General features: G+C 30.1%; 4 protein-coding genes across 5 annotated transcripts; 2 read left to right on the top strand and 2 right to left on the bottom strand.

Moving 5' to 3' along the window:
• Positions 1–261: 261 nt before the first annotated feature.
• On the top strand, positions 262–3,960 carry LOC101245270 (uncharacterized). Of its 2 annotated transcripts, none has more exons than XM_004244233.5 (5): positions 262–1,132; positions 1,372–1,524; positions 1,615–1,701; positions 2,478–2,582; positions 3,467–3,960. In XM_004244233.5, exons 1-5 carry the CDS (start codon positions 479–481, stop codon positions 3,506–3,508), a joined length of 1,041 nt encoding a protein of 346 aa, XP_004244281.2. In that variant the 5' UTR covers positions 262–478; the 3' UTR covers positions 3,509–3,960. The 2 variants fall into 2 exon arrangements, with proteins under 2 accessions (XP_004244281.2, XP_010324395.2); XM_010326093.4 differs by having other exon boundaries at positions 346–1,132; positions 1,612–1,701.
• Positions 3,961–5,286: 1,326 nt separating this feature from the next.
• Positions 5,287–8,134, top strand: MBF1c (multiprotein bridging factor 1c). Its single transcript, NM_001320223.1, is given in 4 exon segments — positions 5,287–5,491; positions 6,564–6,647; positions 7,358–7,440; positions 7,586–8,134. Coding segments are annotated over 4 exon segments (423 nt in total). The 5' UTR covers positions 5,287–5,355; the 3' UTR covers positions 7,706–8,134.
• A 139-nt stretch (positions 8,135–8,273) lies between these two features.
• On the bottom strand, positions 8,274–13,111 carry LOC101245861 (tubby-like F-box protein 7). Its single transcript, XM_004244235.4, has 4 exons — positions 12,645–13,111; positions 11,821–11,908; positions 10,952–11,081; positions 8,274–9,045 (listed from the first exon to the last, which is right to left on the bottom strand). The coding sequence occupies exons 1-4, from the start codon at positions 13,008–13,010 to the stop codon at positions 8,469–8,471; spliced, it is 1,161 nt and encodes a 386-aa protein (XP_004244283.3). The 5' UTR covers positions 13,011–13,111; the 3' UTR covers positions 8,274–8,468.
• Positions 13,112–19,064: 5,953 nt separating this feature from the next.
• On the bottom strand, positions 19,065–20,462 carry LOC101248798 (protein DOG1-like 3). Its single transcript, XM_004244325.5, has 2 exons — positions 19,861–20,462; positions 19,065–19,661 (listed from the first exon to the last, which is right to left on the bottom strand). The coding sequence occupies exons 1-2, from the start codon at positions 20,311–20,313 to the stop codon at positions 19,434–19,436; spliced, it is 681 nt and encodes a 226-aa protein (XP_004244373.1). The 5' UTR covers positions 20,314–20,462; the 3' UTR covers positions 19,065–19,433.
• Between the last annotated feature and the right edge of the window lie 7,330 nt (positions 20,463–27,792).

Raw genomic sequence — 27,792 nt, 5'->3', positions numbered from 1 at the left:
AATTTGGATATTGATATTTTTCAGCTTTTAACCAATCTTCAAATATCATTTCAATGTGATTATCGTTTTATTGTCATGACTATTATTTAGTATAATTTATTCTAATATTTTGTTATGTGAATATTATTTCAGTGTGATTATCGTTTTATTGTCATGATTATTGTTTAGCATAATCTATTATAATATTTCGTCATGATCTTGTTTATTTTATCATATCTATTATTTTTATATAAATATTATTTTAAATCCTTTTTATTAGTCGATAATTAAAAATGTATTGAAAATATTCTCTCTACGTCTAACATAGTAATAAAATCTCTATTGATTAATAATTATGTTATTGTTAGAAATCTCCAAATATATTTTGAAATACTTTGAATCAAGTGAAGGTCTTATTATTTCAAGCGCCTAGGAGACCAACATTTCATAAAACCCTTCAAATTCTACATCGCCCAAGAAGAAATTTTAGGAAGCAAAAATGGCCTGGAAAACGGATACTGACCTCGAAAATTCCGACCCAATTTCAGATTCCGGCGATGTTGAGTGGCCTTGTAAACCCGTCGTTGAATCGTCAGGCTGGCCTACTAGCTGGCAAAACGACAGTAACAAATCAAAGCTACAAACCCCTTTACCTACCGCCGAAGACGAAGCTGCGAACAACAGTCAACTTCCGGCATTGCTCAAAGTTGCTGAATATTTGAACTCCACACTCAGTCTCGACGACGATGACGAGTTTTCTGAGTATATAGGTGAAAATGGGGATTATTTCATCAATGACGATGAGGGTTTTCTGGATGGGGAAGAGGGGTTTCAGGACTATGATTTTTTTGTGAAGTTGTTCAAGCAGGATGATGGGTTAAGAGAGTACTATGAGAAGAATCGTGAGAATGGGGTGTTTTGTTGTCTTGTTTGTTGTGGGGTTCGTGAGAAAGGGTGGAAGAGGTTTAAGGATTGTTCGTCTCTTGTTCAGCATTCCATAAGCATTGCGAAAACCTCTAAGAGACGAGCTCATCGGGCTTACTGTAAGGTCGTCTGTGAAATTCTTGGCTGGGATGTTGATAGCCTGCCTTCCATTGTCCTCTCTACAGGTGTTAAGCTCGGTGAATCTTCTGATAAACCAGTTAAGGCTCAGGTAACTGTTTACTGTAAGTTTTGGTTTTAATTTGACAAAGCTCAACAATTTGATTGTAAATCATCCCCAAATTGATAGATAGACTATTATATACTGAATATGTTAGTTAGTTTGTGTCCTATATGTACAAGCTTCGAGCTATCTAAATGCTTATGTCAAGCAGAGTGAAATAAATATGTCTGTCAAGTCATTACCTTGACATGCAAAGCCAATGTCTTTATCAGTTTGCAATCTTGCAGGGCAATGTCGATGATGGTGGTGATGACAGTTTGAGTGGTCAATGCAAATCCACAAGTTCTGTTAGTGTCAGTGAGACTGAAGTGTCTCTGTCGAAATTGTCTTTGATTGATGAAAGGAAACCAGGAAAAGATTGTTGCTCTGCAGAATTAGAGGTTTGTTTGATGGCTAGTATTTTCTCTGTACTATGTATGTTGAATGAGATTATGCTAAGTTTTAGCTGACCTGTATTTTGTATTTAGCAGGACTCTCTAAGTGGAGCCACTGTTGATATAAGCTTGGGCGATCTCGGCAAAGGTACTTCTGACACAATGAAAGAGAATGCTGAGGGGGTGAGTTTTTTGATATTGCATTTAGTTCCCATGGTAATGTCCTGCTATGCTAAGTTGCGCAGACGTGGGTGCGGGTGTCCGATACGGGTGTGGATCTAGAGGTAGGATCCTTCATGATCTAATTTTTAATATTCGAGGATATGGATCCGTAAATTGATACGGGTGCGGGGATTTGCCTAAAAATAATTGAAATATCTAAAAATAGAGTTATAAAACATAATTTATGAGATATTTTGTGGAGAACTTGGTGAGAATCCTAGAAGGCAATTAAAGGAAAAGGAGTGACATAGAAATTTCTATATAGAAGGTATTTCATTTTCTTCAATTTCATCTTAGCTTTTGTATTGATTATAGAAATCATTAAAACTGTCCAGTCTTTCCCCATCGATTTTGGTCGAAGTACCCATAATTGGTTGACCAAATCGGACACAGATCCCACACCCACACCCATATTGTGTACCGGCGCCAAAAGTGAAAGAGTCCGAGCAACTTAGGTATAGTCAAGTGTCTGGACTTACCATGTATGTTATTGTATTTTATCTTTTGTAATTCACTTGCAACTGTCAACGGAAGTTGTGATGATCCCAGCAGTAGGATTACGTAAACACTAAAAAGAATTTGGAGGGGGGGGGGGATTTGTCATGTCCGGTGAAGTTTTTGGGCTCGTATCTCTTCTTTTCAATTTCTGTGTGTGTATGTCTCTCTATTTCTTCTATGTTATGATTATTACATAGCTGGAATTTCACACCATTTGATTGGCTTGTATGTTGTTTTAGGAGAATTCTGTGAGCAAAGCTGGTGTTGATGGACTCTTGGAAGATCTCAGCCTTCTTACTCTTGAAACACAAAAATTGAATGGAAAGGGTGCATCTGATCGTGTGGTAAGGCTTCGTGTCATTTACTTCTTCATAGAATGTGCCGCGTATATCCCCTACCAGGTTGCTATCCAATATTTACTTACCTTCTCCATCTGCGTATGGAATAAGCAACAACCATTTTCTCAATTACTAAAAAAAAATTTATGTTAATAGTACTTTATCTCGTCCATTTTATATGTTTTATGCACTGTTTCTTTACAAAATTTAATGTATACAGAACTTTTTTTCATCCAATTTATATGTTTTAATTTGGAACGTCAAGATGTTTGACACTTTCATGCGTTTCAACCCATAACTCTTGTCCCATATGTAGCAATGCCGAGTAGACTTTAATTCACGTAATGTACAATTGCAAAACATTGCTGGAACTCTCTCAATATCCTTATATACTCATCTACCAATACTTGTAATTAGCTTCAAAACTTTGAATCCATTTCGCCTACCCTACCTCGTACCCTATGAGACTTTTACTTCCCTCTTGTCCTCGGGCATATTTGGATCAACAGAAACCACAATGTTTTCAACAACTCTGCTAAGGAAATCCTTTCAATCAGATCACAGCTGGAGTTTTAGAATTGATGTACTCCATAAACTCGACAACCATTTATATTAAATGGTTTGCCCCCAGTCCCCCACTGCTGATGGTTTGAAACTTAATACAATCTGACCACTTTTGTTCAAGGAATAGGTGGAGTCGTTAGAGACAATAATGTTAACTGGATTAGGGGCTTTTCTAGAAAAACTACTGCACTAAACCCCACTCACATAGATCTCAAATTCATGAGACTCCAAACTGCATGCACTCACAAACTCCCAGATAAAAACTGATGCCACAGAGGTAATAGCTCTTCTGAATAACCCTCCCCCACTTTATTCTATGAATCCAGGTGCCTTATGAAGAAACTGGGGAATCCTCCAAGCTGGCATAGTTTCCGCAAAGGAAACAAGGTGGCACAAATTTTGGCAACTGAAGATTCCAAGAGATCTCCTCTACATCAGCTTAATGTTTTTGTTGAATGCACAGCGATGGTTTAGTACCAACCCTACAACAAGATAACAAAGGCTACTACTATATTCCGAAAAAAATCAAGTCTCTTGGTTTGTAATAGTCTAGCAAAACTTGGAAACTAAGTATCTCATGAACTCAAATGTAATAGTTAGTAGTACTGCCAACTATGGTGTAACCGCTCGGAACGTAAGCACTTGAGATCTCATGTTCTAGGTTATGCCATAATTTCTAATTTTTGCTTGTTTATAGTTGCATGTTGTTGAGATTTCGAAGAATATGTTTTTGTATTTAGATGGAAAATCTTTGTTGGATGAACGAGGAAAACACTCTGTTTAAAAAGACTTAATAGTAGTTGATTTGGCATTGACAACATATGGTTGAAATGTTTATATGCTAGTGGGAGGTAACACGTACCCGATGGGATGACGAAGGTGCACACAAGTTGGCCCCGTCACCACTAAATACTACTACTCAAGAAGTCTAATTTTCCTTCTCTTTCTTTATGTGAAAATAAATTATAGGTGCTCAAATATTATATATTAGGGCAAGGGCCAAAAACTATCTGAAAGGAATAAAAACAACTTTTGTTTATAGTTTAGCTCAAAAACGCTGTCAATATTTTGACACTTTAGTTCAAAAATGTCTTTACAGTTAATACTTTGGTTCAAAAATAACCCTATAATTATAAAATGGGTCAAAAATACTCTATTACAAGTAAATGTTTTTTTTAAAAAATACATCTTCTTTCTAATAAAATATTATTAAACAACACTATTCTTGTTTTATTTCTTTCAAAATCACTTTAACAAATAAAAATGTAGAAAATATTTTTATTCCTTCTTAATCTCATTTTATCAATTAAAACAGAATAATTTTATGTACCCTTTCGACTTATAATATATTTCATATATATAAAAATTATATCATATCCATCATTAATTTATATTTATATAACGATAAAAAATAATTATAATATACTAAGAAATATTATTTTTTTTTGAATTGAAGTAGAATTAACGTTTGCTAATTTTAAAAGAACACGTAGTATTAGAAAAAAATGTGTTAAAAAAGAAAATAATAATATATTTATTTGAAAATTAGCATTTTTGACCCATTGAATAACAATAACAACATTTTTGAACCAATATTTTTGTTTCTTTCGTATAGTTTAAGGGCGTTTTTTAGCCAAAATATTAACGATAAATACATTTTTAAATTAAACTAAAAAAATGAAAGACGTTTTATTCTTTTACATAATTTAAGACACTTTTAAGTTTAAACCCTTTTCCGTATAAAATATTCTATTTTAGCAGATAAAGGAATAAACTGACTATATTGAAGAAGAGGAATATAAAATTACAATAACTTCAAAGAAAAAACGAATTTTAAAAAGACCAATTCGGATAAGACCATAAACCTCAAAGATGCAAATTTATCCGCATTATTTATATCAAATCAAATGCATACATAACAATATATTTATATTTATTATTATATAAGGTAAGAAATTAATATTGAGGAACAATAACGAAAAAATATATATATACTAAAAATGACAAATAAAAATTTTAAAAATACTTTTGATTCAGTAAATAAGAAAAAATAAATTATTTAATCGTAACTATAATAAGCTTGCATTGATTTGAGTAAGTTATTAGTATCTGTCTATATATAAAGGGTTGCACAGAAATGGAATATAATTTCGAAGCGTAATAACAAAGCGAAGAGAAGCAAGAGAGAGATTTTTCGAGCAAAGAAAAAAAAAATATGAGTGGAGGATTATCACAAGACTGGGAGCCGGTGGTGATCCGGAAGAAGGCACCGACCGCCGCCGCACGCAAGGATGAGAAAGCTGTCAACGCTGCCCGTCGCTCCGGTGCTGAGATCGAAACTATCAGAAAATGTTCGTATTCTAGTCGCTGCTTCGTTTTTTTCATCTCTACAAAGCTCATATATATGATGATGTTCTAACTATAAACGTTAGCTTAATCATTTCTTCGATTGATCGTATAATCTGTTAATTTTATTTCGATAGAGATTTTCAGCTCGATTATTGTTGCTGGCTCTTGTATTGCTTAATTTTCTTATTTCTATATGCAGGTCCGATTATGCTAAGTCTTCAGCTAGGGTTTTCATTTTTTTTTTTTTTTTTGGTTAGGATTGTTTGATTGATTGATGTACATGCCTATTTTAAGCTATTTCAAGTATGTACGTTGTTTAGTTGACATGTTTCTTGGTATATGGATAGCTTAAGGACTGGTGTATTATCTCTGCTGTGGTGTAGGGTTGCTTATGAAGACCAAACTTGTTGATTTTCATGAGAATCAGAGCTTCCGGTTGCTGGAAATAACTGTTTTCTGCTTATTTTGTGTAGATTGAAGTCTTATATCATCCTTCCCGTGCCGGTCTAATTTCCATATTCTTGCGTACACATGTAACTAAGAAAGTTGAGTAGAAGTATAATCCTTAAACGTGTCTTCCTATCCTTTCATACTAGAATTTAAATAATTGTTGTATTGCATCATGCTACCTTCTTTCATTTGAAACTCGAAGTTTCTTTCAATCTACATTGATTCTGGAGATCTATAGTTGAATCTGGTTACGAGAAACCGTAAGGTGTGAATGAAAATGAATTCCCTATTTGTAGAGATGGTATATTTGATGGCACATATCTAACATTTCTTGATTTTGATATACATTTTTCCAGTGCGTTGCAGTTACTTTAGAATATATTCTTTGTTGTTAGAATGTAAACTTTTACAAATATGAGGGTCCTTGCATGGCAATATGATGAGTTCTATTGAATACTCTCTTTTGAGCTCCCCCACCCCCCACAGACACACAAATCTTTCCATCCAGAGTCCCTTCCTTTTTTTTTCCCAATTTCTATGTTGCCCGGTTTTCCTATTAGTAAACTTGTGCGTAATTTTTTTTGAGTGATTGTTGGTGCTTACAATATCTATCTTCTATTGCAGCAACTGCTGGCTCAAACAGGGCTGCCTCTAGTAGTACGACCTTGAACACCAGGAAACTTGATGAAGATACTGAGAATCTGGCTCGTAAGTTAAAGCAACACCTTTTACAACTTAATTAGAAATGTGTGTACGAGCATACATATTTATGTTGTGTTCTTTTGGTTGAAGTCATGCTTGCTTATAATTGTTCTTTGGTGTTAACTTTGATCTCCTCTACATTATTTTGATGGTATTATGTTAACTACTTCTGATGTTTCAAACACATACTTCCATCATTGAATGTGTATGCAAGATTTTGAAATTTCTTTGAACTTCATTATAATGAGAAGAAGATGCCTTCTTAAGGTCTGTGAATCTAAATGTTTTGGGAACACATCTACCCTGTCAAATGAAAATCATCCTTAATATTCTCTCTGCATCTCTACTGCTTTATTCATAAACACATTACGCAGTCTGCTCTATTCGTTCCCGCTAGAAATCGTTTTATTCAACATCCATAATTCTTATGCATGTGATGTCACGTTGCTGGAGATAGTGGTTAATAACTTCATTTCATTTGTGTTCTCGCTCTTCTCTTTTATATGTTCTCTTTCTTCCGTTCTGATAGATCTCCTGCTATTTAATGATCTAATTTTGTTATTTGAGCTGTGTTTGAGTTCTGTATCTGTTTCTACTCGTTTATGTATGCATTTCATCCTCAGCAAACAATATAGTAATATTTTTTACCACAACTAACTCATTCTTCCGTATGACATTTTCTGTTTGAAATTTTTCATTTTTTACCTTGTTGTCAGATCAAAAAGTACCGACTGAGCTGAAGAAAGCCATCATGCAAGCTCGACAAGATAAGAAGCTGACTCAGTCTCAACTTGCTCAGGTATACCATTTTTCTGTCTCCCTGCTCCCCTCCTGCCGCCCAAAGACTTAAGAGAGGGGGGTGGAGGGTTGAACAGATTGAGAGTACCAGATGACTGATTCCATAATCTGTGAAAATGGTTCTGATATTCCTTGTTGTTTTGCAGCTGATAAATGAGAAGCCTCAAATCATCCAGGAGTACGAGTCAGGAAAGGCCATTCCAAATCAACAAATCATCTCTAAACTGGAGAGAGCTCTTGGTGCCAAACTTAGAGGAAAGAAATGAAGAGCCTCTTGGCTTCTCAAATCTCTATTCCAGTTCTAACTGTAGTTATGTACATGGACAACTTTTTCTGTTAGCCCTCTTTCTATAGCCACTATGGTGCTTGTGCCTTTGTAGGGATCGATGGTTCTGGATTTCTTGGCTACTTGGGTGTTATTTCTGTGGAAAAATAAGACGTTTATGCTTGTGCAAGGGATGTTATCTTGTGCTTCCCGTTTTCTTGAGAAAAAAGTTCTCAGTCTCTTGAAGCATGACATCCCCGTCATTCTTCAGATCAGCACTTGAGATATAATGGAAGACATAATTGGCATATGGGAATATGTCAAGTATATCCATTTGCTTTGTGGAATATAATTTGATGCTACAATTCTATACTAATGGAGATGTTACCTCTTCTATATAAAAATAATAATAATTGCCCTATGTGAATGATTTTGTATGTTCATTGTTACTGCATGTTATGCATTTTTAGCACTTATCTAGAATTAAGTTATTTATGAAGAGTTTCTACAGATTAGAGAAACTACTAAATATGAGCAGGAATATGTTTCTAGGAAATTACCCCGAGTAGTACAGAAAACTCCGCTATTTGTTACATTGATGTTGAAATTCTCATAAAGGTTAAATTACACTTGGTCCCAACATCTACTACATTTACTAAATAGCACGAGTAGAGAATACTAGATTAAACAAGTGTCACTGTGCACCCGAAGAAAACGAAAAAACGAAAAGCAAACTAGGAAGTATATTACAAGTTCTAAAGAATCTATTCACAGGCCAATTTAGTGCCAAAACTGGTCATGCAAATTGCAAACGCTTGGAAAGCAGACAAAGGCTTCCTGTAGTCCATTGTAAAAACATCATCTCCTACTTTTCCAAACTGGAGGATAACTAAATCCTCGTCACCTTTTCCATCAGGTTGGCTTTGGTCCATCGTTGCCACTAGCTGAAAGTTTTTCACAGATGCAACGGTGACCCTTCCATGGAAATTTAAACACCAACATTGCAAATGCTCATGCCATCTTGGAGCTTTGTTTTTCAGAACTGTAGAGTTGGCTTCTGCGGAACCAGCCAGCTTCTTCTTCGGAGCATCCTGAGATTTGTCCGAGGCAGCTTCTCCAGGACAGGGGCAATTGAGCGAACAAATCATCCTCCTTGGTCCTCTTGACTTCAGCAGGTTTAACTTGTAGGAAACACTTCCCACTTCAAAATTACCAGCTGGTAATTGGGGACTAATTTGCTTACTTGCAAAACGTCGACAAGACCGGCTGCTTGATGGCCTTGCCCCATTGTGTGGGGCTTGACTATCATATATGGTAAAATTGGTTCCAAGAAAGTCCGATCTGTCAAGTTGGATTCAGTGGGAAGGTTAGAACATGAAGGAAAAAACAAAAATGAAATCAGAACACATCTTTTCTTCTCCCCTTACTCTAAGAGTTGTATCTATCATAATTGCATGGAAACACAGGTATTAGGGTAGGATATTGTTTCTAGTAATGTATTTAGATGTTTGTTTCTCCTGCTAACGACATTGAACACAAGACTCAAACGGAGAATCTGGTCAAGAGAGGAGAGTAAAAGAAACAACAAAAAAGTCTAAGTAAAGCATTCAAATTTCTAACTTCCTCTCAAGGACAGAAACCTTAACAACAAAGATACAACATTAATGGGGCTATCTTTAAGAACCTTCTATGGGCCACTAAATGGAAAGAGTACTATCACACTTTTGTTAAGGGGGGCAATACAGCTATGCACTTCCAGCTGCCAGCATCATCATTTTTTTTATACCGGAGGTTGAACAGATTCCATAATGACCATCCATAAAAGGAAAGTGTACATTTCCTTCCTTAGTACAGTTCCAAATAAGATGTGTAGATTTCCTTCCGTATTGATGTCTCATATTTCAATTTATGTAATTGTTTGATGAAAAACTAACTAGCAGATAACATTGAAGTTTACCTTATCTGCATGATCAGAAGCGTACAATTGCACGTTAATTCATTGTATCAAGATTAGTGTTGCATGGCAGCAAAGACGGGTAAACGTCTAGATACCAAACAATTTATGTTCCAAGACTTAGATATCTTGACGTAACATTTGGAAAGAAAGAGAGGAAGAAATAGCACCAAAGTTATCTTTTTAAAGTAAGAAAACTGACAGAATTTTGTCAACGGTATTATCAGCAGTTGCCAGCCTAAAAACAGTTCAGTTAGCTGGGGAAAAAAAGTAACAAGATCTGTGAAATTAGGTGGACTATCACATAGATTATAGCTTAAGAATATAGCCAGAATTTTTATCCCTAAGAGTTGAATTTCACCATGCCAGGATTCTTCTTTCTAGCAAGATATTAATAGAGAAATTGCATGAGGGACACCAAAAAGGTATGCAAATAAAAAAATCTAAAGGTATAATCAGCAAGACTATTTGGAATGCCTCACAAGTGACAAATATTCTCGTCCCACCTCAAAACCACAATTAAGTCGTGATGCACCCTCTTCTCTTAGCATTCTAGATCACTAAGCAGCCTGCTCAACCCATTCTGCTTTGTAGCAACATGTCGCCTCACAATTTGGCTTCTAATGTGTGAAACTGAATATCTCCCAACAAAAGAAGTTTTGTATCTGATACAGCTAGAAGGAAGACACATTTGACACTATACTAGTAACTCTTATTGCACATCTAGATTTTAATTTTTTTTATCTGATATCATATGTATTGGTAAGGTTTGGTATTCCTGTATTCTTCTCATTCTCTTGTGAATCACGAACTGGAAGTTAGAACCTTTTGAACTTCTACAGGATCAACCAAACATGCAGCAAGAAGAAGCAACATAAGGTTGAAATACCTTGTGTTCACAATAAGTATGTGCATGTTACTTTATACCACAACAAATATGTATAATATATCCACGGAATCTTTTCTTCGAACTTAGGTTATGTCAATCTCAAAGAAGAAATATAATGAGTATAATACACTTGCACTCTATCAGTTCTAGCCATGTCATTCTATATTTTTCTATAAACATCATTTTTCCTAAAGTCAACATCGGCATCTAGTCGTCAAGCTACATATATGAAACTAGACGTGTTAGTGAGAAGTGAGAATTTTGATTTTCTGGTTATTAGGACTTTTTAGGATACAGCCTAGCTTTAGCCCTTCAGACTCTTTTTGCCTGACAACTTTGAACACATATAACAACAAAGAAATGGCCTTCATCAGTCTTAATTTTAAGGGGCAACTAATTTATACCTTAACTTCCCAACATATGCCTTACTTCTCTGTGACAAATCATCTGCGTCGAGAGATATTATATATTCAATGTGAGCACCATTTCTGTACCTCCGGGCTGCTAAGAGGAACTTCCCCTGGTCCATTAATGCTGCCAAATATAAATACCAAGAAATCGTTAAAAAATAATATAGAAATTTCTAACAACTAGGAGCAACATATAATGACTATTGACTGATGAGTCTACACATCTTTGAAACAGTATCTGTATTAGCAATTGGAGTACAGACTCAAACCATCCATCAAGCTAATAGCTTTCGTGATATAGGAATGAAAAATAGAATACAACAGTCTTTTATTACGAGGAGCCCAGATAAAATGTGAAATTAAAATAAATAATCATGAATGATTTTTCATGTCATGCTCAAAAAAAAAGATAATAAAACTGTGCATGCCTTTAGACTTTGTAAATTGTTAAGAAAGTACAGACAAACTTTCAAGTGTTTTAGACTATTCTATCTTAAAGTAATTAAGATATTAAAACTGATTATAGAAGATTTCAAATCTTGTTGAAAGAAAGATGGGAGCACGATAAAGATAGGTGCGAACATGTAGACAATAGACGATTGAGACTTCCATTGATAAGTCAATGAGTGTTTAGTTGAATAGTCAATGCTGATATAAAGTCTAAACAAAACATACTGACCAAGTCATTGACCCAGAAAGATTCAAAGGCAATTTAAAGCATATGCAATTCAGTTTGCTAAGCAACCACCTAAAGTACAGTCCCAACCAGATTTTCATGAAGTCAAACATCAATTACTGCAGCTAGTAGCTAATTTCCCAAGGCTAAATTCCTGAAAATAATATTTGTCAAAGTAACAACTCACAGGGTGAAAGTGCAAGATATAGGTAAAAGGTCGCGTTCTTCTTGTCACGCTTGATGAAACATTGAAGAGGAGGGTCCCGAGGCCCTGGCTGCAGAAGAAAATTGGAGAAAGAAGGCATCATTAACAGCTGCATTAAACATTATAGATAAAAATACAAAAATGAAGTAAACTGAACTCCTAATTACCTACATTATACAGATAATCAGGCTACAGTATTTCTTTCAGCTGAATTATCACTAATATCAACCCAGTATTCGAAAAGATCAATAAAAATATTTCCTTTTTTTTCTTCCATCGGCTTGCTTATCTACTTGAACTAGCAACGGTGCTGCACCTTTACCACATACAGGGAACTCATTGTTGTTAGAGCTGATCAAATTCAAAATGGAAGAAGTTAATCTACCCTAACGCGTATACAACCGTGACAATCCGCAAGCTCAGAAAGGAAATCCCATTGTACTCCCAGCTCAAAAACAACAAGTTCACTAAACTACAAAACTACAATCGATCAACTACGCCTTGATCCAAAAATAGTCTGAACAGTTATACAAATCCTCTATTTCTATTCCTCTCTATAATCAGCCCTATTTCACATTTCCACTCCCACACAAAATTACCAACTCCAGAACTTCCCTTCTTTTCCTTTCTTCAGTGTTTCACTTATCACAACACCACAACAATTAAGCTTATGCAACAATGAGAACAACACAACTACACACAAATTTTACGGAATCAAACCTCAAACGACCTAAATTACAATCACAGAAAAAAAAAACAATTAACAAAAATTGAGGTCATAAAAAAAAAGCTAAAGTAATTTGCACCTGTTTAAGGCAAGACGGAAAAGTAATTTTCCCAGCCTGAAGAGACGACTCAACTACATCCTCAGTAACTTGCCTCCATCTCTTACACACACATCCACAAGCGACGACGTTTTGACGTAGAGGCCAACTGTCCTCCGTAGCTTCCACTCTCTGTATAATCTCTCTCAACAGCTCCGGCAACATATTCGACCACGACGACGTTGCATCGCCGGAATCCGATTCACCGGCGGCGCCGTTTTGTTCATCTCCAACAGCGAAATCATCTCTAGTAGAAGGTTCTGGAAGTTTGAATTCTTTGAATGATTTGGAAAATGTAAAAGATCGACTGATGATTCTTCGAGAGAGAAATGAACGACGAAGTGACATTTTGATGAATTTTTTTTTTTTTTTTTTTTTTGAAACTGTAAATTAGAGTGTGAAGGAGAGAGAATAAAGGAGAGCAGAAAATTTTGGTTTGTGAAAAGGAAAAGATAGAGTAAACTGTTTGTCACTTTTAAGCTTATATCACTGGATGACGTGTCACGTGTTAGCTAGATTTGGATTTAAATATTTATTTTTTACAAAAAAAAAGAATTATTTTGAAAGAAATTTTTAAAGTGCATGTTGTAAAATTAAATTTCGATGATCGTATAAGCTTGCTCACGTTGTTGATCTCAAATTGTACGAAGGAAATGGTGATATTAAATTGAAAATCAACGTAAAACTCGTTAATGAAGAATTGGAGAATTTATTTTTATAAACATAATGTAATATCTACGATAACAACATATTCAGAATATTTAAGTGAAAGTAGTGTGGATATATGTAATATCTATTAGTTAGAAATATTTATTAAACTTCTAATCTAGCTAGATTTCTCATTAACAATCATATCTTATATAAATATAAAGATATTTATGTTTCGTGAGGAATAACTTTCATGTTATATTATAAATTTATAATGTGTCTTTCATCATAACATTTTGCTAGTCCCCATATAAATATACAAAACAATTACACTATGAAAATACTTGATTATATTTATTATTACTATTATTAATTTATTTATATATATATATATATATGCGCACACATGTATTGAAGTTCAACGAATTAATAAGGATTCATATATTTGACAGTAATTTATTTTAATTCGAAAAGTAAATGTTATATTATTGTGATTGAAGGTATTTTTACTTTTAACGAGCAAATTTATAATAGCAAATTTTAAATTAATCCGTTAATGAATTTATGTATTAAATGATTAAGTTTTAAAAAGTTCTTTAAAATATTTTGAATAAATTTTTAAAATAATACAAAAATCTATCTTGTGAAAAAGTAAATATGTTAGGTAGATTTGTCTTGTTAATATAACTTACATGTGAGATTAGTAGGTTAGATTAGTTTATTTATTGCGTTAAATGAAAGAGAAAGACTTCTTCTTGTTTGACTATTTTTTTTTTCTTGTTTAAGTATAAATGATATGGTCAAAATTAGACGGCCCAAATCTCTTTGTGAGCACATTTTTAAAAAAATTGAATTATATATGGAAAAAAAAAAGTACACGAAAAATTATTTTATATTTTAAAATGATTAAATTCGTTAATTAATAAATTAAGATACTTAAAAGATTTATAAAATTACAATTAAAAATCAAATTGTTTCAATCTAAAAAAAAGTAGACATATTTATATGAATTAAGATTAAAGGAGTAGTAAATTCTCAATTTCAAATCTATATAAATTCCAAAAAAGATAGATCTCTTTTTCCAAGATTTTATTTTATTCAACTCTTTTTGTAAATACATAATAAACCAAATGGGAAAATATTAATCAACTCTATTTTTTTAATTTTTTATTTATTCAACTTTTTTTCCTTGGTCATCTACTGTTCCATATGATTCCACGTGGCCATTTGATTCTTCATATAATAATGAAAATAATAAAGGAGGAAATAAGGAAAATTTGATTTCTTTTATTCCTAAAATATAGTAAGACACAAAAGTTGATATTTCCATTCTTTTTTTTTTCTTCTAAAGTACATGAACCTAGTAAATTGTGATTTGTATAAATATTTAACTAGCGTTTGGTCATAGATATTCAAATATTTTTGGCAAATATTATTTGGATGAAAATTTGGGTGAAATTTTACCATGTTTTTGGCCATAGAATTTGAGAAACATATTTCATTTTTTTAAGAAATATGATTTATGCCCATAAGTTTTTAAAACTATCAAACTAACCATAAATTTGTATAACATAACACAATAGAAATCTCACGTAACAAGATTTATGACTTTCGCAACAAATCAACAAGAATCATAACAGTAAATATTCGTATAGTGAAAAGGTCTTGGTACAAATCATGATAATGAAAATACAACTAATATAAATTTGGGGGAAAAAAAAAGAGAAGAAAACAAAAGGAAATAAATATTGCAATCACTGAAGAACCTATGATTTCTCATCTGAAAGAGTTCAACCTATTCTTTAATATAATCTTCCCACATTTTATGAACAATCTCTTCTCGATGAGCTTGCATTTCCGAATCAGACGATCGAGAAGATGAAGCTATGTTGTTACCCTGAGCTCGTCACTTTCATCAACAACCATATCATCATTTACATATTCATTGAATATTCCATCACTACTTTGGTGTACATGTAAAAAATTATTGGTTGGTGTCAATAAATATATTATTTTTGTAAAATAAAAAGTTAAAGGATAAAAATTGAATTTCTAAAACTTTCCAAATAATGAAATTTGGCCCAAATACTAATTTTTTTCTAGTATTTGGGAATTTGGAAAATTTGCCAAAAAAATTTGCCAAATAATAAAAAAGTGTATGGACAAACAAAATTTGCCAAGTTTTTTCCCAAGTTTTACTTGTAAAATTTATGGCCAAACGGGCCCTAATAATATTGTTTTTTTAGTTTTGACCTTGTTTAAATAAGCTTAACAAGAAAAGCTAGCATATTAATACTTATGGTTGGCTGCAAAGACTTTTTACCCTAAGTCTTCGTTGATCATTAAAACTTTAGCATAAATTGTAATATTATGATAGAAAAATTACTCATAAAATCCTAGTTAATATCATCAAAAAAAGTATCTAGTGGACGAGCAGAATATATTTTGTAAATATTGTTGATTCGTTAAAATTTAAATACAAGTAAAATCACAATTTTAACGTAAATTGTTCAAAATTTTTAAATATATAGATTATCAGATATTCCACGTAAATTGATCTATGTCAACTCCAAATTTGATACTATCAAATATTATAATGTCACTTCCAACAATTTTCAATGATTGGAATCAACCTAACCAATCAAAAAATAATTTACCATATCATCTTCTTTACAATCAAATTCAACGAGACCTCAATATAATAATGTTATTTCAGTTTAAATTTTCTTAACCAAACATTATAATTTCAATTTTAAGAGTTCCTACATATCTTTTCTTTCTCTTGTTTCTATATTTGTTGATCTTTTTAGTTACAATTTTAGAGTTGAGCACTTATTTATAAAAGATATTAAGATATGCACTTTCTAGAACCAAACTATACACACAACAATGATGGTACAAGAATGGAAACATGGATGGTTTTGGAACACATGTTTTTTTTTGGGTGTGTTTTTCCTATTTATTTTATTTTTTGCATTCACCAAGTATGATCAACAACAAATTCCCCTTAAAATAGGAAAATTCATTTATGATTCTAGGTATGGAAAAAAAAAGGAGATAAAAACAACATACTCCTCTAATAAATGCCTTTGTTCTTTTGGTGAAAATATCTTTCTAACGGAATGATATTAAATATTTGTCATTCAAATAGATTTGAGTTTTAATTTTTGCTCTCGTTAATCGTAGAACTTAAGCATAGCTTCTTTAAGAGTGCAAGGGCATAAAATTTATGAAATTTACACCCCATTAAAAATGTTTAGCTAAAAAGATATAAATTAAGGATCTGACTCGTCCTCATTTTCCACCGACATAAAATAAGGGAAAGAGTGCCAATCATCTATTTGTTTTTGTCAAAATTTTCTCAAATGTCAAATTCTTGAAGATATTAAACACGTTGGGGAGTCACTCATTTTACGTTTGAGCTTCGTTAATAACAAATATAAATACATGATGATATACTAAGTACTACTAATATATAAATGGACCAAAAGTATAACATAGAAATAAATTAAATAATTTCATATAATACATAAGATAAATTTGAACATCTTCCTTTCTCTGTAATATAAGGGATTATTTAGTACGCGACTAGCGGGATAAGACGGAATATCTCAAAATTTATCACGAAATATACCATTCACGTTCTAAAATATATCACTTTATCCCACATACCAAACAATTAATCCGGAGTTCTTATTCTCCTCGGACCATGCTGGGCTCATGGGCCGAAAGTTCATAGTGACTTGTTGTGTGGGTTAGTCACTATTTGATCCACCTTTTAATATTCAGCCAGTCTTGGAATTTTATTTAAAAAATAGCCATCTTTTATTTATGAGAATCTTTTTGCTCTTTAATTTTTATTTGATTGCAACATATTCATCTTGAATTTTAGCTAATACAAATTGGAATTCCTTAGAAACAACCTTTTCCTATTTGTAAATATATAGCAAAATATAATATGCTTAGTTCATATTTTTCTTTTGCACATGACTATATATATATATATATATATATATATATATATATATATAAAAGTTATAAGTGATATATATAAGTGAATGAGTGAATCAATATCATAAACAATATATAATATTTATTTGATCCTATATTGACTTGATATTTTGAAAAATATTTATTAAAGATTTATTTTATAAAATCAATCTTATTAGTTATGATTTAAAAAATCTAAATTTAACAATTACGGTAGTACTAAGTAGTTATTTAATAATAATAGGGTAATATTAAAAGAAATAATAAATTATTTCTCCTCATTTGCAAAATTAACAACAATTAAAAAAGTGACAGCGGATAAAATTACTCCTCTCTTAATAAGAGATCACAAATTTACAATGCAAATACGAGACACCAAATAAATAACCAAAAAGATAAAGATATAAAATAGTAAATTAAAATAATTACACTTCATATAATTATTTCTTATATAATGAATCTCAACTCAACCAAAACATGCACAAATAATCTCAACTAGTAATATATGTGTAACTCTAACTCACCGCAAAAAAAACCCCAATTGTTTATTACTCTCACTCAATTTATTTCTAGATGGCATCATTTGAAATATGAAAATTTAGCTAACTAATTTTTAGATGAATTTTAATAATTTTTTTTATGAAACAAAGATTTCACCTTTGAAGCTAACATAAAAAGTAGCTTAATTCATAGTAACAATTAAGGACTGAAAACATTTTAATTTTGTTTTTCTTAAATAATATTCTTTTCATTTATTCTTACTTATTATTCAATATTAACATGATATCAATTAATAAATAAAATGAAAATTATACACAACATTTTTAATAAATAAATTTAACGCTTTAAAAATACATTACAATGTGACTATCAGTGATAATAAAGATAAAATTTTAAACTAGACCAAAAAAAATTCTGAATATCTATTTGTTTGCATACAAATAAAATAAAAATGAACGTGGAAAACCAATTTACGTCTCCAAAGTAAGGAGCAACTACATTACACTAAAAAATATCTTTAACAATAATTAACTGAATATACTCTTTAAGCAGCTAAAACTTTTTTTAAATGTAATTAACATCTATAATGACTCTGAATTGGCAACTCCCTCTAATCTATATTAATCGATCTTTATATTAAAAATAATTATTCTATATTAATTGTCTTATTAAATTATTTTTTTATTTATAACTTTTTAAGCATCGTACAGATCTCGCTATTCCTAACCATAAAAAAATATTATACTATAAAAGCAAGGTGCAAGTGAAACTGATATGAAACAGGAAAAGTAATATCGATAAAAAAGTAATATCAATAAAAAAGCTTCTAATACTTATTATTTGTATGTGTATTTAATATTTATTATCGCTAAAGCCGTAACATTCTTAAAAATATTGTTTTCCATTACATTCTCATTAGTTACGTTGATACAGGCTCAACAAAAGTTCCTATAAAATTTTGCCTTTTGATTAAAAAATTTGAAATTTTTGGCACTTTATTTTTTGCCCTTTACGCTTAACTCTTTTAACAACAATTAACTGAATATATTCTTTAAGCAGCTAAAACTTTTTGTAAATGTGGTTGACTCTGGATTGACTACTCCCTCTGTTCTATATTAATGGATCATTATACTAAAAATAATTATCCTATATTAACTGTTATAAAATTATTTTCTTTATTTATGACTTCTTAAACACCGTACAAAATGAAACTAATATGAAATAGGAAGAGTAATGTCGATAAAACTTTCATTAACACGCATATTTATTACCGCTAAAAATTAGAGACGGTGTAACAATTCTTAAAAAGATTTTTTTCTATTACATTCTGGATGAGTTGATACAGGCTCAACAAAAGTTTACAGAATTACCCCTTACCGGTGTTCAACAGCGCGCCACATCTTCACGCGCTGTTTGAATAACACGTGTTTCTATGCATGGGATCAACTGCATGTTAGCTTAACACCTCTTATAGCCACTCATCCACTTTTTTTAAAAAAATAATCCAAAAAAAAAAATAATAATAGTTTTATAAAAATCCAAAATTTCTTCTCTAATTTGAGATTTTTTTATTTTTTTTAAAAAACTAACAACATGCAAACCAGTGTGCATGATGAAGAAGGCAGAAAATGTTCATGGATTTTCTCTTTGACGATCATGATTAATTCCCCATTTTCGAATACCGAACTGTAAATGCGCCGATGCTATAAGAAATTCAACTGCTTGCTGTGGTGTTAATAGTTGTACTAAATTCTCTATCGTCTTCATCCTCAGTTTGTCCGCCTTCTCCAAAATCTCAACTAGCTTCTCCATCTTCTCTTCTATGTCTCCCATCAAACCAATTATCTCACTTGCACCATCCTGCATTTACGATAAATTCAACAAATTACTCGCAATTTTGGACTTAATTGAAACAAAATTCATGATAATTTGGGGATTCAGACGACCAAATAAGATCTAATTTCTCAATTCTTTTGAAATTGAATATTTCGATTATTGTAAACAGACAGAGTGGCCTTAGAAGAAAGAAAAAAAAGGAAGATAGATTAGGATTTCGTGCCTGCCAGTCGTTGAGTTCGTCGGTGATAGAATTTTCTTCGTGAACAGTTTCACATTGAAATTCGCTAACGCGAGCGAGTTGCTCCGGCGATAGATCACCGAGATCTCCGTATCGGAGGCCACGAAGAATGTCGATGATATGAGATTCAAACAAAATGCTGGATTCAGTGTAGATAAGGTGAAAAGCGGTGGTCGGTCGCCATCCGGCGATCCAATGGAGAGAACGTTCCAGAGATGTAGACCACGGGGCGGAGAAAACAGAGAGGATATCATTTTTTGCAGCTAAGGATTTAACTCGATAGTACTCGTAGATGTGAGAGACAACTTTTTGAACGAGGAGTTGGTGCAGTTCACGGTGATGGTCACTGGTGGCGGGACGGGGAACTTGGTTCAGTTGACGTACGATTTCTTTCAGTTGATCAAACCATGTTTCGTAGAAACGCTGGAAGCTCATTTTTCTCTCTGTGTTCTTTAGTTTTGGGAATTTTTTTGAGTGCAGTGATTTTTCACTTATAGTGCTCTAATTTGTAGGTATATATATATATTCATGTGCTCCCGAGTTTGAATGGGCTTAAGAGTTACTCCTTCGTTAGGTATTGCTTATCATCGTTTTTATTTTTAAAGGTAATTTATAAATTTTTTTGATTAATATCATATTAATATGTAAAAAATTATAATTTATATTAATATTTATATAATTTTAAAATATTTAAAAAAATTAAATATTAAATTAATATGATTTAATTTACTTTTAAAAATTAATCAAATTAATTTTTGATAAGCACAATATGATAAACAATTTCAGACAAAGATAATACCAAAACACTTGATGAAAATTAAAAAAAATTTAAAAATAACTTAAAAGAGTATATTCAATGAGGGTAATAATTGAAAATAATTTTTAGAAAAAGAGAGTTTGAAAAAAATTAAATATAATAACTTAAAATAAGTTAAACAATAGTACCTAAAATAAATTCAAGTTCAAAAATAAGTCTTTTAGTATTTTTTACTTTAACTTAAAATTATTTTAATTTAACTTTTTTTTGGTTAACTGTTTTTCCTGCCAACCAAATCGATCTTAAAATTATAACTACTGTGGGAGTATGGTTCTCCCCCCCCCCCCCCCCCCACAATTATATACATTGGGAAGGATCAGTGTCATTTTTCAAGCTAAGATGAGCAATGTAATTCTTTTTATTTAATATATCATAAAAATATAATTTAAAATTTTAAATAGTTTCATTTTCTTCATTTTAAATCTGTATAAGAAAATCTCTTCTTTATATAATTAAATTAAATTTAATTTTAATTTTCTTTTAAAAAATTTATAATTATATGAATAATAAATATCATTTTAGTTCGTAACTTTTTTGTTTCAATTTATGTGGCACTTTTCATTTTAATCAGGAAATATACATGAAATCTTCAATTTTGAAAATGATATATATATATATATATATATATACTACATAAAGAATAATATAAGTATGTCACTATAATTGATAATTTAAAATGTTTAAAAAATTTATGTGATATTTACGATTAAAAAGAAATTTACTTGAATTTTAAAATTCTAAAATATCACGTAAATAAAACCAAGAAAGTAAAAAGAACTTTTCCTTTTTAAAATATGATATTAAATTAAATAATATCACGTAAAATAATGTTCTCTAAATTCGAGAATATGACGGAAGTCCAAAAATTCCAAACAGCGCCGAGTCCCCTCACCAATTTGGATTTTACCTTTATGACGTACGAGAACCTAAAATCTTAATTTTAAAATAACATAAAATATCATATAAATTGAGAAAAGAAAAAAAATACTCAATTAATATTTACTCTCTTCGTTTGATATTATTTGTCATATTGTATTTTTCGAAAGTTAATTTGATTAATTTTTAAAATTAAATTATATCATATTAATTTGGTATTTTAAACAGAAAAATTAGATATTCTAAAACTAAATGAAAAGTACAAAAAATTACAATTTTTCGCATATTAATTTGATGAAAAAATACATCTTAAAATATCAGTCAAAGTTTTTATAGTTTGACTCTAAAAGTAGAAACTATGACAACAATACCGGACAGAAGGAGTATTTTTTCAGTTAGCTTTAAAAAAGATTGACAAATTTTTAGTATGCATTTTGTCTCAAATTATGTGAAATATTCCATTTTTCGAAAGTCAAAGTATTTAAGTCTAATCAGAAATTTGCTCATGATATTTTTAATTTTTTTGAAATTTAATTTATATATATGTAAACTACGTAAAAATTAGTATAAGTTACAATAATTGACAATCCAAAATATTTAAAATATATATGAAAAAATTATGATAAAAAAAATTAGATTAGTCTGAATCTCAAAATCTGAAATGTGTCACATAAATTTAAGCGAAAAAAATACAATTTAACTCTCAAATTTTTATTTAATTTTATCAAATAAAATAATTTCTGATTACATAAATATTTATTACTTATTTTAAATCATAAATTTTCAAAGTTTTTAAATTTAAAATGTGATATGATGAATACATCAAAAATTAAAAGTATCAAATATCATAATACAAATATAAAATATAATTCTAATAACTCCATAATCAAGCGGTTCTATACCATATAACTTTAAATTAATTAAACTCAAATACAAAATAAAATATCATAAAAAATTAAAATAAAATATTTATCAATGTATTTTCAGATATCCCATGCATACCTATTTCCCAAGGCAAGGTAGCTCCAGAAACTACGTCATGACGCAAAATCAAGTCTGCGTAATATCGGGAATGCATATATAGATGTACAATTAAAATTTTAAATAAAAAAATTTAAAATTTTAAAAAATAAACACATTAAATAATTAAAGAAGTTCAACATAAAATATTTTAATCATATACTAATAATTTAATTTTTTATTTAAAAGAATTCGAATAAACTCCAAATTATAATGTAACTCCGTCGCACGGAGAAAATGTCAGCCGAATTATATTTACACTGCTTTCATTAGGAGGGAAACACTTTCGTATTAAGAATTATTTTATATTCAAAGTCTAATTTTTTATTTTATTGTCAAAGCTGCACATTCTTTAATGGTTTAAACCGTATTTTTAATGGTATTTACTCAATTTATAATTGTGGTACCAAATAAAATTATTTGACTGGATATAAGCATTACATAATTCCTATAGGTTATTTGACAATGATATCGTGATATGAACTTAGGAAGTAGAAATAACATCTATTAGTCTATTTTCTATTGCTTTCTTTTAAAAAGAATAGTCATTATCGTAAAATTTCAGATTTATTACGGAGTTTAAATTTAAAACTGAATAAAAAAAATTATTATTCAATTGGAAAGGCTAAATATAGACACATTCTTTTTTACTTCATAAACAAAATCTTTTAAATATGGAAAATACATAATTAGACACCATTCATTATCATAAATATTATTATTACCTATATTTTCAAAATATTATGTTTATTATTACCAATTAAGATTTTTTTTTTTATGTATTTTCACTTAGAGATATATACATGTGAATTACCAAATACATGGGAGAGTAGCGACCGAGATTTGTTGTGTATCTCAGATACATGCGAATCCATTTGGATACAATAATATTCAGAACAAATTTCATCTAGATTTAATTCCAGATATCCGAAGTACATATATCTAGAGCCTGAAGACAATAAAATCTAATAAGATACTAATACGAACTACAAACTAACTAGAATATATTTAATACTTAATTAGTTTTCAATCTGGTGATATTTATATTAGTTTTTTAAAAATATTTATCTAATTATAATAATATTTCGTGGAGAAATATCAGGAAATAAATTATTACTTAATTGATTAGTAAAGATCTATGATACTAAAATAGAGTGTCTCATTTACTCCAAAAGGTCCATTTTCAAAACAGCCAAAAAAAAAAAAAGCAGCTGCCTATAAATAGCCAAAAAGCTTGCTGTCTAAGTAGAAAATGAAATGCAAAAAAATCCTCAAATTTTGTCCATTTTTATTTTTTATTTTCCTCATGGCCATTTCGAAAAATTCATCATCAAAATCATCACTATCACTATCATCATTATCGTCTTCAGAACAAGATGACAATGCGTTTGTTCAACTTGTTTCGAAATCAACATCCGATAGACTTTTGGGAAAATATTTTGATGCTACGGAGTTTGATTTCGATTATGAACAGAGTAGTATATGGTCTCCATTAGTTGTTCCTAAAATAATTTACTTGAAATCTCCATCCAAGTTATTGTGCTCTGAAAAGGGCAAATCACATTGGCTAAAAGATTGTATCAATTCTTGCTTAAGATTATGGTAATCATTTTTTCATTTCATATCCAAATTTAAAATTCTTCTTTCTATTTTGATGAGCAGTGACAGAGTCAGAATTTTTATTAAGAGGATTACAGGTTTTTTTTTTGTCAGTTTAGATTTAAGGATTTCTTCTTAATTCTCTTCTAGTGTTGTTTTATGAAATGTATAGATTAAATGTTGATTAGAGTGTTTTTATTATGCTATTAAAATTAATGACTTTGTATCAATTTGGGGAAAGCAAATTATTTTATGGAGATTCAATTGTGCTTTGTATGTTGTAGCATCTTTAATAGGGGAAAATGAACATCGTGTTGAAGTGGTTTGGATCCTTATTCTTTTCTCCTTGAACCAGAAATTCTAAAAATGAAAAAGATCTCGTTGATAGTATCGTCTTCTAAAATACATTTACAAATGCATAAGTTTAAATTTAATCGAATTTTAATATGAATACTGATTATTGGATGTTTGAAAATACTAGCTCCTTTTTTTGGAAGTTTCAAATCTTAATCGAGACAAAAAGTATTGAGAACTAGTTTCTCATCACTTTTTTATGGTATTATTATTCGATATCAATATATTAATGAATGAAATATATCTGAAACAAGCGTTAACGTTACTGTATTATATATATAAGTTGGGGACCAATGAGCTAGCAAAATATTTTAGAATATAAGTTCTTCCTGTTTCAATTTCTTAGTTATGGACCGATTTGACACGAAATTTAAAATAATAAAATATTTTTGACATTTTAATTCTTAAATATCCTTATCTTATTATTATTTTTTTATACTTGGATTATCTATTTTGTATTCGTAGACATGTCGATTGTCACCATCACGTATATCTAGAGTATAGTAAAAAGTTAAAAACATATTTTGAATTGTAACAGTGACCATTCATCAAACATACTCTGAATTACATTACAAAAAAAAAAGAATTTTCAGTGTCTGGAATTTCAGTTAAAGTCACAGATTTACTTTTCTTACATTCAAATTTTCTGCCTAGTTGTGCTAATTCAAATTCCATTTTTGCAGAATAATTTGCAATTAAATTTTATTTTATCTTTAAAAGGGCGCGAAAATATGTTAATATAACATGTTTATAATTAATGTACATAGATGTTCTGAGTCACACCTGCGCTACATTGATATATTCAACGAGTTTATTTTACTCAAAAAATTTCACATCATTTTGTGATGAATAATATAATACATTCATAAAAATGTGTACTAATTCTACTAATAAATAATCGATCTGTCTTCTTTGTGGATAAAATTAATTTGCTATGCGTGTATAGTAAGGCATATATATAGTAATTATATCTATAAATATGAAGTACGTATTGTAGAGTCCGGAGCCTAAAGAATATAAAATATTAATAAAAATTTTAAAACGGTATATAAAATTTTATATTAACCAAAATGGTAAAATCGCTGAAACAACAACGATTTTCTCCGCCTGAAAAAGCAAAATAGCAACGATTTTACAAAATGTGATTTTTTTAAAAAAAAATATTCAAGAAAATCACTGTCTAGGCAGCGATTTTCTTAATTTTTTAAAAAAATGAAAATCGCTGCCTCTTGATTTATTTATTTTTAAAAAAAATCACATTTTGCAAAATCGCTACAGTAGCAGCGATTTTGCTTTTTCCGGCAGAAATGATTTTGCCATTTTGATTAATATAAAATTTTATATATCATTTTGAAATTTTTGTTAATATTTTATATTCTTAGAGGACTCACATATTATACCGGTGGTGAAGAACATAATAATCCCTACACTTGTCCGTATATTTATTTCATTTGGATATTTGAACTATTCTCTTTTTCAATTGATAAAGTATTGATATATGGACTCGATAAAGTATTGATATATGGACTCTTCCGATCAATTTTTTGAAAAGATTTGTGTGTATTATGAAGCGTCCGTAATTACATGAATGAAATAAATTTTTTAAAATATGTCATTTGCTTAAGTTATACACATAATCTCAATAACTTGTTAAAGCGTTTTATTGTTTGAATTGAGGTCGATGTATAATTTAAGAAAGTGATGTTTTAACTTATTCATGTTGTGGGTGCTGAAGAAGTATAAGCTTTGGCAAAATTTGAGCCGAAAATATCAAATAGAAACACTTATAACATGTTCAAACATTCGATTGAAACAAGGTGTAATTCGAAAATCTATTTATAATAAAACAGAGTTATGAAGGTATTTAATAAAATGGGAGTTAAATGTTATTTTTTTCTACTAAAAGAAATTGAGAGACAAACACATAGTGCGTTTGTTGTGAAGATCGAATTTATAACTCCACATCTTGTGAGAAACCTCTTAGGCAATTAATAGTAACATAAGTCGATTCTTTTAGAGAATGTTTGTCTAACTCCACATTAATATATAGAACCTCAAGTTGTAAATATTTCCTTATGTTTTTTTCCGAGTTTCTTGTACCCTAGTCTATATCCATAATTGACATGACTCTGCAATTGACGCGTTTTTCTTTTTTGTATAGTATAACTAAGTGACTCCATAATTTCAATCTACTTTTTTTCCTAGAGCAAAGACTTAATTTGTTCGACTTTCGTCCCTTTTTCCTATAAGCAGAAGGTAGCTTGATTTCGATATTATTGCTTATGACTTGATATATAGTTGTGTAGTATTTGATTTTACCACTAGAATACCTATTTGATAGTGGTAAGCCTTTCAAATGTCTTCTTCATTACATTTTTGAAAAACCCTTTAGTCAGTTAGATGTTCATCTTCGAAAACATAGCTATTTATGTCATTCTCAAAAAGTCAAAAAAGGACCAATAAATTTTATATATAACTATAATAGAAATGCTAGATAGTCAGAAATTTTTAGAAATTATAATTTTTTTTATTTTAAAATAAGTCAATTTATTTCTCCATTTTTTAGTAAAAAAAAATTAAAAATAAAAGAATAAGAATATTTTTAAAAAAGTAAAATTACTTAGAAAAAATCTCATTCTGGTCAAAAAGATTTTTCCTATTTATTATTACTTATTAGTATTAGATGGAATAGGAGGTAAAATCAGGAAAATAAATATGATCGTTAAGATCCTCGACATCTTAGGCACATAATTCTAAAGATCAAATCTCCAAAAAATACTAAAATTTAGGCAAAAGAAAAACTAAAACTAGAATTTTATAATTCCGCATTTAAAGAATTTTCGTTCCTCCATTGTATTAAGAATATATCGTAAAATTTTGATATTTTAAATTCTGAATCTATCTTTAAACGCATTCGTTCATGCACTAAAACATGTACATTAATGTTCGTTAAGGAGACATCATATCATCTGCAGTGACTTAATTTTGGTGTGCACGCAAACTACTCAATCTCTACTTTGATTTTTTTTTTTTCCAAAGAAGAGAAAAATATGAACAGTATAACATGAATTTCAATTCCTTCTATGAAATGAGAATAAAAAGCTAAAAGTTTATGCTCTTTCTCCAACTTTGACACTAGTGAATAACTCACTCTGAGATGCGGATCTAGAATTTAAAAATAAAATAAAAATATCGAATATCAAATTAATCCCTCCTATTATTCTAGATAAATAACTCCGCATTCAACT

Source organism: Solanum lycopersicum, chromosome 7 (genome assembly GCF_036512215.1).
Source record: "Solanum lycopersicum chromosome 7, SLM_r2.1".
Taxonomy (NCBI): domain Eukaryota; kingdom Viridiplantae; phylum Streptophyta; class Magnoliopsida; order Solanales; family Solanaceae; genus Solanum; species Solanum lycopersicum.
The sequence above is the reverse complement of the archived record's forward strand: the minus strand, read 5'-3'. Positions and strand labels throughout refer to the sequence as shown.